Below are 16,144 nucleotides of genomic sequence, written 5' to 3' on the forward strand. Positions count from 1 at the left end.
GTTAGAGCCCAAGATCTTTGGGGGCCTACAAGGCCTGCGTGAATGGCCCACGAGGCTCTCTGCCCCCATCACCTCCTCCTCCCCTGCCCTTACCAATCCCCTGATACACCAGCACATTCCTACAGCCCCTAACCCATACTTTCCTGTCCCCTCCCTCTCTTCAATTCTTGGCTCAAATTTCCAATCTCAAAAAAAAATTGTTTTTGTTCGAATGTCTCATTGAGGCCCACCCTGACCACCCTGTTTATTGTTTATTTTTATTTTTTAAATGTTTATTTATTTTGAGAGAGAGAGAAAGCGTGAGTGGGGGAAAGGGGCAGAAAGAGAGAGGGAGAGAGAGAATCCCAAGCACGCTCCATGCTGTCGGCGAAAAGCGTCTCAGGGCTCCATCTCATAAACTACGAGATGGCGACCTGACCCAAAATCAAGAGTCAGACGCTTAATGGACTGAGCCACCCAGGCGCCCCTGGACCACCCTGTTTAAATTTGAAACCCCATAATCTGCCATCCACATTCCCCAAATCCTTGACTTTGCTCTGTATCCCCCCATGACACTGAAACCCTTCTACCAGGCTACATAATTCCTTTAAGTTGGTACGTTTATTCTCTCCCACCCCTCCGTCCACCCTACAACCTCCACAAGGCCAGGGATCTGGATTTTTTTCCACAGTGTCACTGCAAAATAATCGATATATGTCACCGTGTAAGTTGAAGGTCTACAGCTAAATGATTTCTGCGGTAGGTTTAGCTAACATCCATCTTCGTATACAAACAGAAAAAAAGAAGAAGAAAAGGAGAAAGGAAACAAAATTCTCCTTGTGATGAGAACCCTTGGGATTTTTTTCTCTTCACTTTCCCATACAGCCTGCAACACCGGTAGCTTTAGGCATGGCTTTGCACACCACACCCCCAGTACTGTGTTATCTTGTAACTGGAAGTTTGTCTCTTTTGACCACCTTCTTCCACTGCCCCCTCCCCTGATTATTCACCTCTGTTATTGGATCCGTTTTAGTTTTTGGTTTTTGTAGGGTTTGATTTTTGTTTTATACTTAGAGAGAGAGGGAGGGAGGGAGAGAGCACGCGCGCGTGCGTGCAAGCAGGGGCGGGGCAGAGGGACACAGAAAGAGGATCCCAAGCAGGCTCCGTGCTCGGCGAGGAGCCCAACACGGGGCTCGATCCCACGACCCTGGGATCATGACCTGAGCCGAAATCAAGTCTGATGCTCAACCTACCGAGCCACCCAGGTGCCCCATGTCTGTTTGTTTAAAATTTTTTTTTTAATTTTTTAACGTTTATTCATTTTTGAGAGATGGAGAGAGACAGAGCGTGAGCAGGGGAGGGGCAGAGAGAGAGGGAGACACAGAATCCGAAGCAGGCTCCAGGCTCTGAGCTGTCAACACAGAGGCCGACACGGGGCTCGAACTCACAGGTGGTGAGATCATGAGCTGAGCTGAAGTCGGACGCTTAACCAACTGAGCCGCCCAGGTGCCCCTGTTTGTTTTAAACAGGTGTCTCCCAGCAGGGAGAACAGAGCCTGCCACGTATTAGATGCTCAGTAAATATCTGTTGAGTAAAAGGGACAGGGGTAGGGGGTCCTGTTAACTGCTTCCCAGCTGTTCACTCGGCTAGAAAGCAGCAGAGCTCTGGGAGCCTTGCTCTGAACCGCCCGGCTTGTTGGCCTCCCGATCAAGGCAGATCTGGCCCCGACCTTGGCCGCTGAGATCCTACAGACGCCAGTTCCCAGAGCAGACCCATACGGAACAGGGCGTCCCTTGGGCACCCCTTTCCCACCGTTGTCCAGCGGGAGAGCTGAGGCCTGGATTGGGGGGCAGGCAGGTGGCAGTGCCGGGAGAGGGACCCAGGCCTCCTGTGCCCGGGTACCTGCCCTCAGTTCAGTGTCTCCTTGTCTGGTAGAAAGTGCCCTCGGTTGTCTCCATGGCACAGACCCCTGAGGCTCCCAGGTGTCTATCTCCCAGAAGGCCTCAGGCTGGCCGCAGGCTCCAGCCACACCAAGAGGGGCCCCAGCAGGCCCATTGTCACATTCTTTCCTTTTACAAATGAGAAAGTGAGCCCCACAGAGGGCACCAGTTTGCCCAGGCCTCACGGCTGGCAGCACACGCTGCCAGGGAATCCAGTTTTCCTGGGACCCTTTCCTGGCCTTTCCTCTGGAGGGGGGCCGTTTTCGGCTTCAGGAACCCTGGCCCAGGACCTGCAGGGGTCAGCCATCGTTCCCCTGCGGGCCCACAGCAGGTTTCCTCCCCATGTACGGTGTTTCCTGTCCTCCCGAGGGTGCTGTGAGTCCTCATTATTTCCACGCCAGGGCCAGAGGCCATGAGCTGGATCAAGAGGAGAATGGTGGGAAGAACATGCTGGGACTGGGGGTGGGGCAGGGCCTGTCAGCCTGATTCAGCCTCGTGTTTGCTCTTGGTCAAGTCCCCTCCTCTCGCTGAACCTTACTTTTCCCACCTATAAAGCAAGGAGACCGGATGGACAATCTCTAGACTCTTCTGATCGTGACCTAATGCCAACCTGCCTCGCCCAAGCTCTTGGCACCTTTGGTACAGTGCTTGGGATGGGTCGGCCAAGGCAAGCACTCTCTTGTCTCTTGCTTGGGAGACGCTGGCCACACTCAGTTGGGCTTTTTTTTTTTTTTTAATTATTTGAGAGAGAGAGAGCGCACAAGTAGGGGAGAGGAAGAGGGAAGAGGGGCTGAGAGGGAAAGAGGGTTGGAAGCCGGCTCTGCCCTGACAGCAGAGAGCCCAATGCAGGGCGAGATCATGACCTGAGTCGTAAGTCAGACACTTAACCAGTTGAGTCACCCAGGCGCCCCTGGGCTTTTATATCCCACCCCTTTCCAGCCCTCCAGGCTCTTGCCCGTGACCCTGGCTGGCTGTTTCCCTCTACCAGCCTCCGAGTAAGAGGGACAAAAGGGGAGAAAGACCTTCCTGCCTCTCAGGGCTCTTGTGGGAACCAACACAGAAGACAAACTAAGAGAAAGCCACTCGAGGAGTGGAAAGGCTCCCTCAAAGGCCAAGGTGACAGTCCCTTTTCTCCAGTGCCCAGGATCTTAGCAGGGCGCCCAGCCTGGGCTACTCTGCCGTCTGCAGTGGACTCTGGAGATGTGACGTCACAAGGGAAACCCACCCACGGGCACTGGGGCAAGAGGGAACTTGCTGGTGACTGCTTTCCGTATGCGGTTTCAGTCGTCATGACCGGGCTGACAAAGCAAGGGTACTATCCCCATTTTACAGACGAGGAAACCGAGGCCCAGAGACACAAACCGTGGGCCATGTCTAAAGTCACGCAGCTAGAAGGGGCAGAGCAGGGATTTGCACTTGATCTTAGCCAAAAGGCCGAGAAGCGATTCAGAGCAGGGATTTGAACCCAAGCCGGTCTGGGACTCGGACCACCTGGAAAATCCAGGAGCTGTGCTCACCGGTGCCACATCCTGTAAAGCCCTGGAAGGTTTGCTGTCACTTTAGCACTCGGCCGTTCTCTTATTTATACTCCCTGCTTTTACTTCCAAGAGTTTGAGTCCGTTTCCCGACCTGGAAAGATGTGTATGTTAAAAGAATAGCAGACCCTCAGAAGCACAAAGCTCTGGAGGCAGCAGAGGGCCTGGCAGGACTGGGGGGGTGGGGACACGCGCCAGCTCCCACTGACTCTGTGATGGTGTCACAGAGCCCTGGTGGAGTCCCCCAGTTCGTGGGAGGCCTGGCTCTTTGCAGCTTCCAGCTTTGATGTGTGCTCACAGGGTGCTGTGCTGAAGTGAAAGTCAGTCCTCTCCTCCCTACGGGCTGGGGAGTCCCCACAATGTCGCTGCCCCAGTCCTTGCGCAGCATTCAGGTCATCTGGAATCTTCCCCTTAGCAAGCCTCCGCTTTCCCGCCCACGGGTCGCTGGGAAGCAACGGAAAGAGAGTGCAGGCTTGGTGCCCGAGACGTGTGGGGCACCGTGTCCATCCCACCTGGGGATGGGATTCTGCCAAGGGATGTGCCGCGAGCGGCAGCCTCCTCATGTCTGAATCTGAGCCACGGTGGTGGATCAGCCCAGCATCCGTTAACCCTTCTCCCGCCAACAGCTCTCTGGGAGTTGCCCTTCCCTCACCCCTAGTCCCTAGAGTTAAGGTGGGGCTGACCCTTTCCCCTGGCTCCAGGGTGGTCCTCGGAGCCCAGCCTTGTCTACCTTATCCTGGCCACAGTGACTCATGTCAGCAATAGCCACACCACCCAAGCCAAACCGAGGCCTGGCCCTTTGTTGAAACTTCTGGGAAGGTGGTGGGGTGGGCGGGTGGAGGGATGCACCCTCCCCCACCCAGGGCAGCTGAGCTGGTATTTCTGTTTTAGTAAGAAAACAGCTAGGGTGAGACACTGGCTCCTGGTGGCATTGTTTGGGCAGCATGATCCAGCTGTGCCTGAAGCTGGCACACTATAGACTTGTCAGTGACTTAAGTTTGAGTTAGATCATTTAGAAAACTAAGAATCCAGAGAGCGCTAGTTTCCCACCTTTTATGATGCTCCCTTGTAAGCCTGAGAAATTTTGAGCCATTTACCTCAAATATTAAATGCTGCTTCTTACACGTGGACACAAACATTAACTTCTTTTCACTAAAAACGTATTTCATTATGTAAAAAAATCTTTTTAAACATATTTACTTATTTTTGACAGAGAGAGAGAGCGAGCGAGCGCAGGGGAGGAGCAGAGAGAGAGGGAGAGAGAGAGAATCCTAAGCAGGTTCCATGCTGTCAGTACACAGCCCGATATGGGACTCGAACCCATGAACCATTAGGTAATGACCCAAGTTGAAATCAGTTGAATGCTTCAGGTGCCCCAGGAAAAAAATCTTATCCCTCGTGTATTCCACCATTTTTTTCTTAAAATAAAGAATAATCATGGAACAAAATACAAGCCTTTGGTCATGCGAACAGAAATTTATCAGATATTTATCAAGTGCCTTTGCTAAAAGTTTAACGGATGTTTATGTGACTTGCTGTGTGCCGGGCACTGTTCTTTTTTTTTTTTTTTTTTTAATTTTTTTTTACGTTTATTTATTTTTTAGACAGAGAGAGACAGAGCAAGAACGGGGCGGGGGGGGGGGGCGGTCAGAGAGAGGGAGACACAGAATCCGAAACAGGCTCCAGGCTCTGAGCTGTCAGCACAGAGCCCGATGTGGGGCTCGAACTCACGGACCGCGAGATCATGACCCGAGCTGAAGTCGGACGCTTAACCGACTGAGCCACCCAGGTGCCCCTGCCGGGCACTGTTCTAAGCCCTTTACATATATTACTTCATCAAATCCTTATGTGATTATGCCCATGTTACAGAAGAGGCATGAAGAGTTAGGTAACTTGCCCAAGATCAAGTTCCAGGTCCCCGGATGGAGCCCTGCCCATCCTTCTATGTCCTTGGTAAAGAGCTTCTTCCGTGGAAAGTCTGCCCTGATTTCGTCAGTAAGGAAGTGCCCTCTGCTGCCACAGACCACACCCTGCCCTGTTGGCTGATGTGCTGGGCGTGTGTCGCACACCCGGGCGCCTTGTGAGTTTGTGCCAGCTGAGGCGCAGCTCCCGCACAGGCCCATCCACACTTGCAGGCGGGCAGTCGATAGCCAGCCTCAGCCCCACCAGCACCCACTTGGCCTCTTTCTCTGCTACCCGTCATCTGACGCTCCCTCAAGGTGCCCTGAGGTCAGCCCTCAAATGAGGGGTGCACAGGGTGGGGAGACCTGGAAAGAGGGTCCTCATCCCTGGAAAACTGGTGACCCCTAGCATCTGTCCAACCTGGAAGGTGTGGGAAGGAACTGAGAGAGAGCATCAGTGCGTCCTAGCTTCTCCCGAACCAGCTGCGCGACTGTATCCTCCCTGTCCCTCTGTTTCCTCACTGGTCAAATGAGGAGGTTGGGTTGAGGACAGTCCCCCAGGAACCCAGGGCAGGTCCCGTGGGAATGAGTAAAGCAGAAGCTTCGTTACTCGTCCAGAAAGCTTTTGGGGTTTCTGGCAAGCTGTCTGCTGGGCTTTCATTGGTTTATTCATTCATTGAACACCCATCATGCGGAGACAGTGTTGAGGGGATATACCTCGGAGTAAGACAGGCAACGATCCTGTTGCCCAAGAGCTCCCTCGGTAGCTCTGGTTTGGGGAGGCCTCCCAGCCTTCACCCACGGGGACTGCAGGCTTTGAACCAGAGGCTCAGGGTGTGGAGAAGGACTGAGGGCTTGGAGGAGAGACGCGTGTCCTCTGCCCCCTGCCTCTGGGCCACCTGGCCTCTCGGGACATTTGTTTCCTCATCTTCTAAGCGAGAGGCTGGACTGGATGGCCCTGAAGCCTGCCCTGCCAGCCTGGGAAGGCAACCACCTCTTTGGAGAAGCCACACACACGGCCATTCAGGGTTAAACATTACCCACCCTGTGTCCCTCATCCCTGCCACTCCTCAGGGAGAGCAAGCCATAAATGCTGCCTCGTTCAGACTTCCTCCAGGGCTGTGGCCTCCTGGGAGGGGCCGCAGGCACACTTGCTGACTGCCTCTCTTCCACCCAAAGCCAGGGTCTGGAGAGGGAAAGACTGGCGGTCCCGGTCTGGGGCTGGGGGCTGAGGTGGGGAGCAGTTGGGCCCTAGCTACTGCCCTCCGGCCCCACAGATGTGTTTTTCCTTGGTTACATCATGCGTGTGGCTTCCCCAGATCCTTCCCTGTGGAACTCCTGGACTGGCTTAATGAGCCCCTTAGGTGCCCGCCGCAGGCAAGGTGACCTGGCCCTCTTGGTTTTTCAGAAACAAAAACAATCCAGAGCAATCGAGGCAGCCTCACTGCATGGGGTGCCCCATTACAGCCTCTGTCCCCAGACCCCTTACAAGCAAGGAGGGCCGGGCCCAGCCATCATGCCCAATCCCACCCACCTGGGCATTTGAAATCATGAGCCTTCATTAATCCCGTGTTCCCGCAAATCTCGGTAACGGGAAAGGATTCGAGCTGGATAGCACTTTACAACATGCAAAGAGCTTTCTCCTCGGCTCCTTCTTCTCCATCCTCAAAACAGCTTTGTAAAATAGATACGATTTCTCTGTCATCTGTCGCGTACATAGGACAGCACTGAGGCTCCAGGCTTTCAGACCTTGTAAGTGCAGGGTGTGAGGGTCAAGTCTGACTCTGAAGCCCAGACTGGTTTCATGCCCAGTTTTAGGCAGAGCAGAGGGGGGAGATGGTCACTCTCCAGGCCCTGCTCATGACAGACATCACTAATCGATCACGGCGTGGTCGGTATGGCGAATCATTTGCAGTGCTCTTTTCTGAAAAGCTCAGAGGCAGCTGTGAAGTCCCCAACATAGCACTCCAGGACACCATTACCTATCAGAAGATCACGTCTACACTATTTGCCATTCCTGTGGTCCCACACCATCAGCCTGGAGCCCCCAGGACTCAGGCACAATCCCCAGAGGCTCTAGTCACCAGACCAAGGGACCCTCTGTGCTCCACATCAGTTGCTATGCTGCTCTCGGGAGGGGCTTCCTGGCCCCTCTGGGTTCCCCCAGACAGATGTCCCTTCCAAGCATGTCCCTCCAACCATCCAGGTCTGCCTGAGGCTCCAGGGCTAGCTAGGTCTTTAATAGAAGTTTTTATTATGAAACATTTCAGGTATACGTGTGGAGAACGATATCATCACAGAGTTTAGCCAACAAAACACCACAGACACAACTGAAATCCCCGTGTGCCCCCCTCAGCGCACCGCCCCCCAGGCCACCGCTCTCTGAATTTTGTGTTTCTCGTTCACAGGCACATTTCAGGACTTTTATTGCGTGTTTGCCTACCCCTATCAGCAAACCCCACAGAACTGATGTGGTTCAGACCTTCTTGCAGCTGTGGCCTTCAGGCAATTGGATGTTACAGACTTTCAGGCGCGATGATACGTGCAGCCTTGATCGTCCACCAAGTGCAAATATTTGTTAAACTCTTACTCCGCGCCGGGCGTGGTCGCAGGCGCCTTGTCTTCCTGAACTCGTTTGCTGCTCACGACAGAATTATTTTGATCCCCGCTTTATAGATCTGGGGGGGGGGGGAAGGCACAGAACGGTGAAATTATGTACCCAAGTCACATAGCTTGGAAGCTGTTCCCCTAACTGCTAGACATCCCTCCCTCTACTGCTGCGTGGTCTGTTGAATGAAAACACAGTAATTTATCCATCTGTGCTCCTATTTAAAGGCCATTGCTTATTTTTGCACACTCGCCTCAACATTGGTGTCAGAGGGTTCGGGGGTGGTTGTATTACCTCGCTTAGTGCCTACATGAAGCCTGTGAGCGGGTATTTGTATCATCCCCCCGCCGCCCCGTGCCCTTTCAGGGATGAAGAAACTAAGGCTCAGAGAGGGTGAATCGATTTCTCAAAGCTGCACAGCTCCAGGGTGCCAGAGGTGGGCCGTGAACCTGGACTCATGCCATTCCAGAGCCCAGAGGCTCTCCCATGTCCCACATGAGCCCTACGTCCCCTACTGGCTTCTCCTCTTGGTTCCGTGCCTGGCAGCCTGCCCTCCCTCCCCCAGGACACCCTCCCCGTAACCGGCTTTTGGTCTCCCCCCTCCTCTGGCCACCCTCTGTCATTCTCTTTCCAGAGAAGGGGCCCAACCGGAAGGCCGGTTCATGTTAGGAAATTCCAGCCACGTGAGCCAGGGATTCTGAGCAGCCCGTGGCTTTAGAAGAAACTGAAACTTGTCTTGCCGGGGGCGGAGTGGTCACCGGGGATTTAAAGAGCTGCCACTTCCTAGGGCCCCCAGAGGGCACCAGGAGGTCACAGTAGCAAAGGGACACCTCTGCCCGCCCCTTGCCTAAGCCATGCACCTCTGCGAGGGCAATGCGCTGCTGACGAGGACGGTGAGTACGGGGAACCAGGGACAGGGGATGGGGAATATGCCCGAGGGTCCCCAGTTCCCGGGCAGGGAGGGATGTGGTCAGGGCTGTGTGACCAAGGAATCCATATACCTCCTCCTGGGGGGCTTCAGGTCCCCCAGGTGATTGAAATGAGGGCTTTGGGGCTCTGCTATTTCAGAGCCAGCCTCCAGTTTAGAACGTGGCCTCTGAGCAACCTGTCCCCTAACCCACTCTCCCTTCATTGCCTTGATGGGAACATTCTCTTCCCTCCCCAAATTCTCGGACTTGGCTCACCTTGGAGGCCCTGCCCCTCCCCCAGGACCCAAGTACCGAAATCCTACCCCTTTCTGTCCACTGCTGGTCTCTCCCCCAGGCTCCAGTCTCTTGGCACCCCCAGCACCTGGAGTGGGCCTGTCGTGACCTTGAACCGAGCAGCACAGAGTCCTCGGCAGGGAGGCCAGGGTCCTGCCTGAGCTCCCTACACTCAGAACATATGTCCAGAGTGACCTAGGGGAGGGGGACTGGAGCTGTGGGGCCTCCAACATTCCCTCTCACCTGATCTTCCAAAGCTCTGGGCATTTGGGTTAAAATATTTTGTCTACATTTTCTCGACTCCCTAATGTGGGGACCAGGGCAGGGGGAGGGGTCCCGCTGTGAACCTTTTGAGTCCACTCACGCGTCCCTGCCGGGTTGCTGCCACACTGGAATGTGAGCCACTTGGGGGCAGGGGTTTTTGCCTGGTTCGTCTGCGGCTCTGTTCCCCTAGCTCAGTGGCTGGCGCGCAGTAGGTGCTCGATAAATATTTGTCGAGTGACTGAACATCAGCTTCGGGTCTGAGCTGGGCAGGGGCTCACGGAGCCCAATCGGACCCTGGCCCTGCCCTTGCAGGTGAAGCCCACACCTGTTTTATGGCCTGTGAGGAAGGCAGTGGTGGCTCTGTTGTACAGCTGAGGCGGTTGGGCTCAGAGAAGGGAGTAATTTGCCCAGAGCCAGATGGCTGGTAAGGAGAGTGTGGGTGTGAAGTCAGTTCTCTCTGGGTTCGAATTGAAGCTCTGGGCTTCTCTGTTTGTCCTCCCCCATCGCAGGCCGTAAGCAGGACGTGTGGGTGAGGCTGCCGTTCCAACATGGTGGGCCATGCAAGGAGGGATGCTGTGCGTGTGTTTGTGTGTGTGTGTGTGTGCGCGCGCGCGCGCGTGTGTGCGCCCCCAGGGAGACAGAGGAAGGAGTCCCCTGGGGGAATTGAACTGGGGAAGGTGTGGCTTTACAGATGGCCTGGACAGAGGGCCAGGGACCCTGACCTGCTGGGACCCCTGACCCCTCCGCCTAACACCCTGCAGGACCCCGAGGAGCATCAGAGGCTGAAGAAGAAACAGAAGAACCGCGCGGCCGCCCAGCGCAGCCGGCAGAAGCACACGAACAAAGCAGACGCCCTGCACCAGGTGGGGTTGCCTTCCTTTCCCCATCCTGACTCCATTCACCTGGCCCGGCCACCTTGTCTCCATCCGCCTATGAGCAGCTCCCCTTATACGCTGCATGTTTCCAGGTCACCTGAGTTTTTTTTTTTTTTTTTAATTTTTTTTTTTTAACGTTTATTTATTTTTGAGACAGAGAGAGACAGAGCATGAACGGGAGAGGGGCAGAGAGAGAGGGAGACACAGAATCGGAAGCAGGCTCCAGGCTCTGAGCCATCAGCCCAGAGCCCGACGCGGGGCTCGAACTCACGGACCGCAAGATCGTGACCTGAGCTGAAGTCGGACGCTTAACCGACTGCGCCACCCAGGCGCCCCTCCAGGTCACCTGAGTTTGAGAGAGGTGCTGAGATAGATACACGCGGGGGCTCTGGGGACACAAAAGTGCATTTGCAGCCCAGCCCTGCCCTTAAGGCGCCCTGATCTAGAGAGAGGAGACAAGAGGTAGAAGCAAACAGAACTCAGCACTCACACTATGAGAAACTCTGGTTCGGGGTTAAGGTGGGCAGGCTTTAGGGTCCCAGCTGCGGCACTCATAGCTACAAGGCACTTCCTTCACCTTCACTGTCCTCATCCAAAAAAATGGGGACAATAATCCCTGTCCCCTGGCAGGACCCCTGTGGAGATCAAAGGAGACAAAGGAGCCTTGGGGGTGGGGGGGCAGGAGAGGGTTCCACTGTACTTGCCTCTTGACCTTGGATGGTAACTTGACCTTGGATCGTGACCTGACCCTTAGAGCTTTTCTTCTTTCTCTGTGCAGAGAGCAAGGATACCACCAGTTCCATCCCAGGGAAAGGATTAAGACCTGGGCTCGGGACCTGGCCCTTGGGAAGGCCGCATACCCCTTAGTCCTTATAGCGATGAGTGAAATTCACAGCCCTCCATGCCAAAGGCCCTACCCCTCCGCCCCCCTCTCCTAACATCCCACACCCTGTTCTCCCTGTTCTTTCACTGGCCGAGCACATCCAACCTCAGGGGCTCTGTGTAGACCGTTCGCTCTGTTCTCAGAGAACAGCCCAGCTAGACCTTCCCTTCTTTCCAGTTGTTTGGTTTATTTCTTATTTATTTTAATTAAAAAAATTTTTTTTTAAGTTTTATTTATTTATTTTTGAGAGAGAGACAGAGAGAGTGAGTGGGGAAGGGGCAGAGAGAGGGAGAGAGAGAGAATCCCAAGCAGGCTCTGTGCTGTCAGCACGGAGCCCGACGCGGGGCTCGAACTCACACACTGCGAGATCGTGACCTGAGCCAAAACCAGGAGTCGGACTCTTAACCGACTGAGCCACCCAGGCGCCCCTCAGTTGTTTGGTTTAAATGCTACCTCCCCAGAAGGACTTTTCTCAGCCATCTGATCTAAAGAGACGTCTACTTGTGACTCCGCTCTATTTTTCTTGTTAGCCCTGAACTTCAGTTACATATTCAGATATTTATTGCTTGTCTCCCTCACCAGACTGTGAGCGCCACGAAGGCAGGGAACGATTCTGTTCCTTGCTATTTGCCCATCACCCGGAACAGTGCCTGACAAACAGAGGGAACTCAGTAATGCCCTGTGAAGCGAATGACAGAGTCAGAGTAGAGCGCTCTAGGAACACACGGGGGGGAGGGGGTAACACACGGGTAGCAGCAGTAGGATGATGCCAGGGATGACGTTTGAGCTGGTCTTGAAGGATGAATCGTTTTCCAAGTGGATGGAGGTAAGAAAAGGCATTGCAGGCAAATGAAGGAGCCCGGGCTTGGGTGCGAGGGAGCAGCACCCTGTAGATTGTCCGAGCGAGGACCGATGTCCAGTAGGGTGTCTGCCTGGCCGGGATAGGGGGCTTCATGCATTCATGTATTCATTCCTCCCAGAAATGCCTATCGAGTGTCTCCTGGGTGACAGGTGTAAGTCTTAAGCATTGGAGATACAGCTGGGAACACAGCAGACGGAAGCCCACCCCACACTCTCCAGGGCTCGTATTTTCATGGGGGAGCCAGCCGGACAAATAAGTTGTCCGTGAGGCATCTGGGATGTCAGCTGGTGATAAGCGCTATGGGGAAAAATACAGGGGGTGAGTGGAGGGGGGGGGGGAGATGGCAACCTAACTAGGGAAGCCTTCCCTGAGGAGGTAACAGGTGAGGAGCCTGGACGCGGCCAATGAACGAACGAATGAACCGATGAGTGACTCAATTTCTGGAGTTGAATGGAAGCCTTTGGAGAATATATTTTTTTTTAAGATTTTTCATCTTTATTTTTGGGAGACAGAGATGTGGCACGAGTGGGGGAGGGGCAGAGAGAGAGGGAGGCACAGGATCGGAAGCAGGCTCCGGGCCCCGAGCTGTCAGCACAAGAGCCCGACGCGGGGCTCGAACTCACGAGCTGTGAGATCATGACCTGAGCCAAGGTCGGACGCTCAGCCGACGGAGCCGCCCAGGCGCCCCATAAGCCTCTGGAGAATTTAAGCGAGAGGTGACCTGATCACATGTTTTCAAAGCGTTATTCCACGGGCAGAGACCAGCCTAGAAGCAGGGCCTTTGATTCCGTTAGAATTTTGAGTTCATGCCCGAAGCGACATTTTTATGTAAAACATCCTTGCCTCCTCTTTTAAAAATTGTCCACGAAAGAGATGAGGTTGGGGAGGGGACCAGAGGAAGTCCCTCAGCCTTGGGAGCCGTGGAAAGAAAGTTCTTTTGTTGCTGTCGCTGTAAATGGTTGTTTAGAACTGCGTGCTATCAAGGGGGTTCTCGGGACCCAGCGTCCAGCAGAACAGACCCTAACAGACGCTGACTCGGGGGTGCTGGATAGAACACAGTCGCCCTGTGAACCACTACCCTGGGCTCCTCCCACAGTGCCTCAGTGGGTGAGTCCTGGGCCCTGGGGAGGTCTGGCAGTGACACGAAGCAGCCCAGAGGTGCGTACGACAGAATGACCTCTCGGTTGTCATGAGAAGGCCACATCGGGATCAGCCCGGGAGAGGAGGTTGCTGGAAGGGTGCCCAGGTAGAGGAGACAGGAAGTGTGGCAGAAAGCAGAGTCCGTTGGAGGGACAGGAAGTGAAAGGGAGCAGGAGGTGTGAGCACAGGGAGGTGTGGGAGCCTTTAACGTCCGCTTGATGATGCAATTGCCGGATGGCTCCTCTGGGCCGAGAGAACAGAGTGGTTTGAGGGGCGCCCCAGTCAGTAGAGCTCCCCGGTGAGTGGAGGTGACAGGCTGGCGGAGCACGGCTGGCTCAGGGAACTGGTGGCGGGGATGGAGGGCAGCCCAATCTACCCCCGTAGGAGTAGAAGGGGCAAGACGTGGCGGGCGGTGGCGAAGAGCTGGCCAGAGAGGAGGAGCCAAGGGGCCCTTGGCTTAGACATTCAGACGGTAGTAATATCTTCCCTCCTAAGTTAAGGAGCCTGGGGGCAGGGTACGGGGCTCGTGCTGGGACCCTAATGCCGGCTGACACCCCCTTCCCCACCCTTCTGCTTCTGCCCCCAGCAGCACGAGACACTGGAGAAACACAACCGCTTGCTGCGGAAGGAGATCCAGACTCTGCAAGCCGAGCTGGGGTGGTGGAGCCGGACCCTGCATGCTCACGAGCGGCTGTGCCTGATGGACTGTGCCAACTGCTTGGCTCCGGTGCCCCCTGGCTGCTGGGGCCAGACTGAGCAGCCCCCGGACCCCGTGCCCTGTGGACAATACGGCTTCCAGGAACAGCCGGGCCTGTTCCAGACCCCCGTCTCTTCTCCCTCGGCTCACCAGCTCTCTTCACATCTGCGGCCTCATAGTTCCCCTGGCCGCCTCCTGTCCCCTCTGCCTTCTCTGTCCCTTGGCTCCCCCGCGGCCCCTGCACCCCTTCCCCAGCTGTCCCCCGGCCCCGTCCAGTCAGCCTCGCCCACTGGCTCCAGCCTGCTAAGGCCTTCCTCCAAGCTCGACACCCTCCTGCCCAGCCCCCCAGCCCAACCTGCCCCTCTACAGCCCCTTGGGGTGGAGCACCCCACCAGGGGGAAGCTGGGGTCCCCACCTGACAGCGCCTCACCTGCTCTGGGGCTGGCCGGCCTGCAGGGTAGGGAGCACAAGCCTGTGTCAGCAGCAGCAGACCGGCAAGGGCTGGGTGTGGATCCCAGTCCCCACCCACTCCTGGCCTTCCCCCTGCTCTCCTCTGCTCAAGTTCACTTCTAAACCACCCCCTGGAGCTGAGCCAGCCCCTTCCTGGGGCTGAAGGAGCAGCCATAGCACACAGGGACCTCCTCCATCACCCCCGGAGGTTGCCTTTCTTGGCTGACCCGCTGGCCCAGCATTTCACCAAGAAAAGAGAGTCATTCCTGCTGCCCACCACTCTGCCGGGCCCTGTCACTGCTATTATCTTATGTCGAGTCTGTGGTCACTGTGCAAAATCCGGATCGTCGCTCCCCTTTTTTAGATCAGGAGATAGAGGCCAGAGAAGCCGTGTGATGTGCCCAAGGTCACGTGGTCTTTTGTGGGCTCTGAAACCCCACCATCTGCTCCTCCTTTTCTTGGTGGGATCCTGGCCCGGGCACCCTAGGAACTGACGTCCTAGAAAGCGGGGGCTGGTGTGAAGAGGTTGAAGTGCTGGGAGCAAGGAGGAGACCTTTCTTCTGGTCTGTGCCTCCCAGGGCCACAGACCCCTGCAGTCCTTGAAACCTCGCCCTACTGGGGCTGGTCCAGAGTCCAGGCCTAGATGGGGAGAGGCCAGCCAAGCAGGAGCCCGGAAGTGGACTCTTTCTTCCCTAGCCGCACTTTCAGTGCCAAGGAACCGCACTTGTGAGTTGGAGGTGGGGAGAAGCCTAGAACAGTCTCCCCGGGGATGTCTGCCGGAGGGGCACCTATACACGTGCCAAGACCTCTATAGGAGAGTCTCCAGGGTCAGCTCTCCAGGCTCTTCCCAAACAGCTCCCTGCCTTTCCCAGGCAGGAGCTCAGCTGTAGTATCGGCTGGGATTGGGGGTGGGGGTTCTCAGACTCAGCCCAAGCTCTGTAAGGGGCCTGAGCTGAGAAACCCCAACCCTCCACCTGGATTCTCATACAGACACTATGCAAGTATTTGACACGCTCCAAGATGCTGAGCACGTCTTGGCGTACGTGTTGTGGTAAATACATTAAAGTGTTTTCCAAGTCTTTTTGCTTTGGCTAGTTTTTTTAAAGCTCTGACCGTACTCTGCATGATTGAAACTGAAGGGCCTTTGAAAGAAGAGGGAATAGTCCAGGGTCTTAGAGGTGGGCAATCCCTCATGGGCCTCCCAATCTAACCCCCTCCCCATGTTACGGATGAGGAAGCTGAGGCCCAGAGATGGGATGTACTTGTCCGGGGCCACGCAGCTAGACCACGGGTGATGGTTTCAGGATTGTGGGTGGTGCCGGGGTGGGGGGTCTGAACCACAGGTTCATGAAGAGCAGACTGGTGGGAGGAAAGCCAAGATACTTTTCACTGAAGGTCAGCGGGAGTCTGGGACAGGAGTTGATATCATGCGCCATGGACTGAGACTTAACGAGGGGCAGGCCCTGTGTGTGAGGACACTGTGGTCTGGCTTGTGTCCGTATGACTTAAAATTTGTCAGGTACTGTGCTGTGTTTCACCTGGGTTAACCCCCGGGTTGTGCCTCTAATAACTCTGTGAGGTAGGTACGGTTGTTCTTCCCACTGTTCAGAAAGGGAAACTGAGGCCTGGGGGTGTTAAGTAACAAGCAAAGGACACGTAGCCAGGAAGCGTTATAGGCTTGATGCAGCATGAGAAACACTTAAACATAGGTGATCCTGCCTTCTCCCTACCCCATACCCCAGACCCCCTCTCCCCACAAGCCCTGCTTGAAGGGGCCAGCATGCGCCGATAGACGTGAACCGAAGAGT

General features: G+C 55.3%; 1 protein-coding gene across 3 annotated transcripts; it reads left to right on the plus strand.

Annotated features, from left to right (window-relative positions):
- The first annotated feature begins 8,649 nt into the window (after positions 1-8,649).
- Positions 8,650-15,500, plus strand: BATF2 (basic leucine zipper ATF-like transcription factor 2). 3 transcript variants are annotated; one of them, XM_049643170.1, is made up of 3 exons: positions 8,650-8,856; positions 10,191-10,292; positions 13,776-15,500. In XM_049643170.1, exons 1-3 carry the CDS (start codon positions 8,818-8,820, stop codon positions 14,457-14,459), a joined length of 825 nt encoding a protein of 274 aa, XP_049499127.1. In that variant the 5' UTR covers positions 8,650-8,817; the 3' UTR covers positions 14,460-15,500. The 3 variants fall into 3 exon arrangements, 2 of the variants coding, with proteins under 2 accessions (XP_049499127.1, XP_049499129.1); XM_049643172.1 differs by having other exon boundaries at positions 13,779-15,500; XR_007460335.1 differs by lacking the exons at positions 8,650-8,856; positions 13,776-15,500 and adding an exon at positions 11,083-12,714 and having other exon boundaries at positions 10,212-10,292.
- Positions 15,501-16,144: the final 644 nt, after the last annotated feature.

The sequence above is a fragment of the Panthera uncia genome, chromosome D1, assembly GCF_023721935.1.
Source record: "Panthera uncia isolate 11264 chromosome D1, Puncia_PCG_1.0, whole genome shotgun sequence".
Taxonomy (NCBI): Eukaryota; Metazoa; Chordata; class Mammalia; order Carnivora; family Felidae; genus Panthera; species Panthera uncia.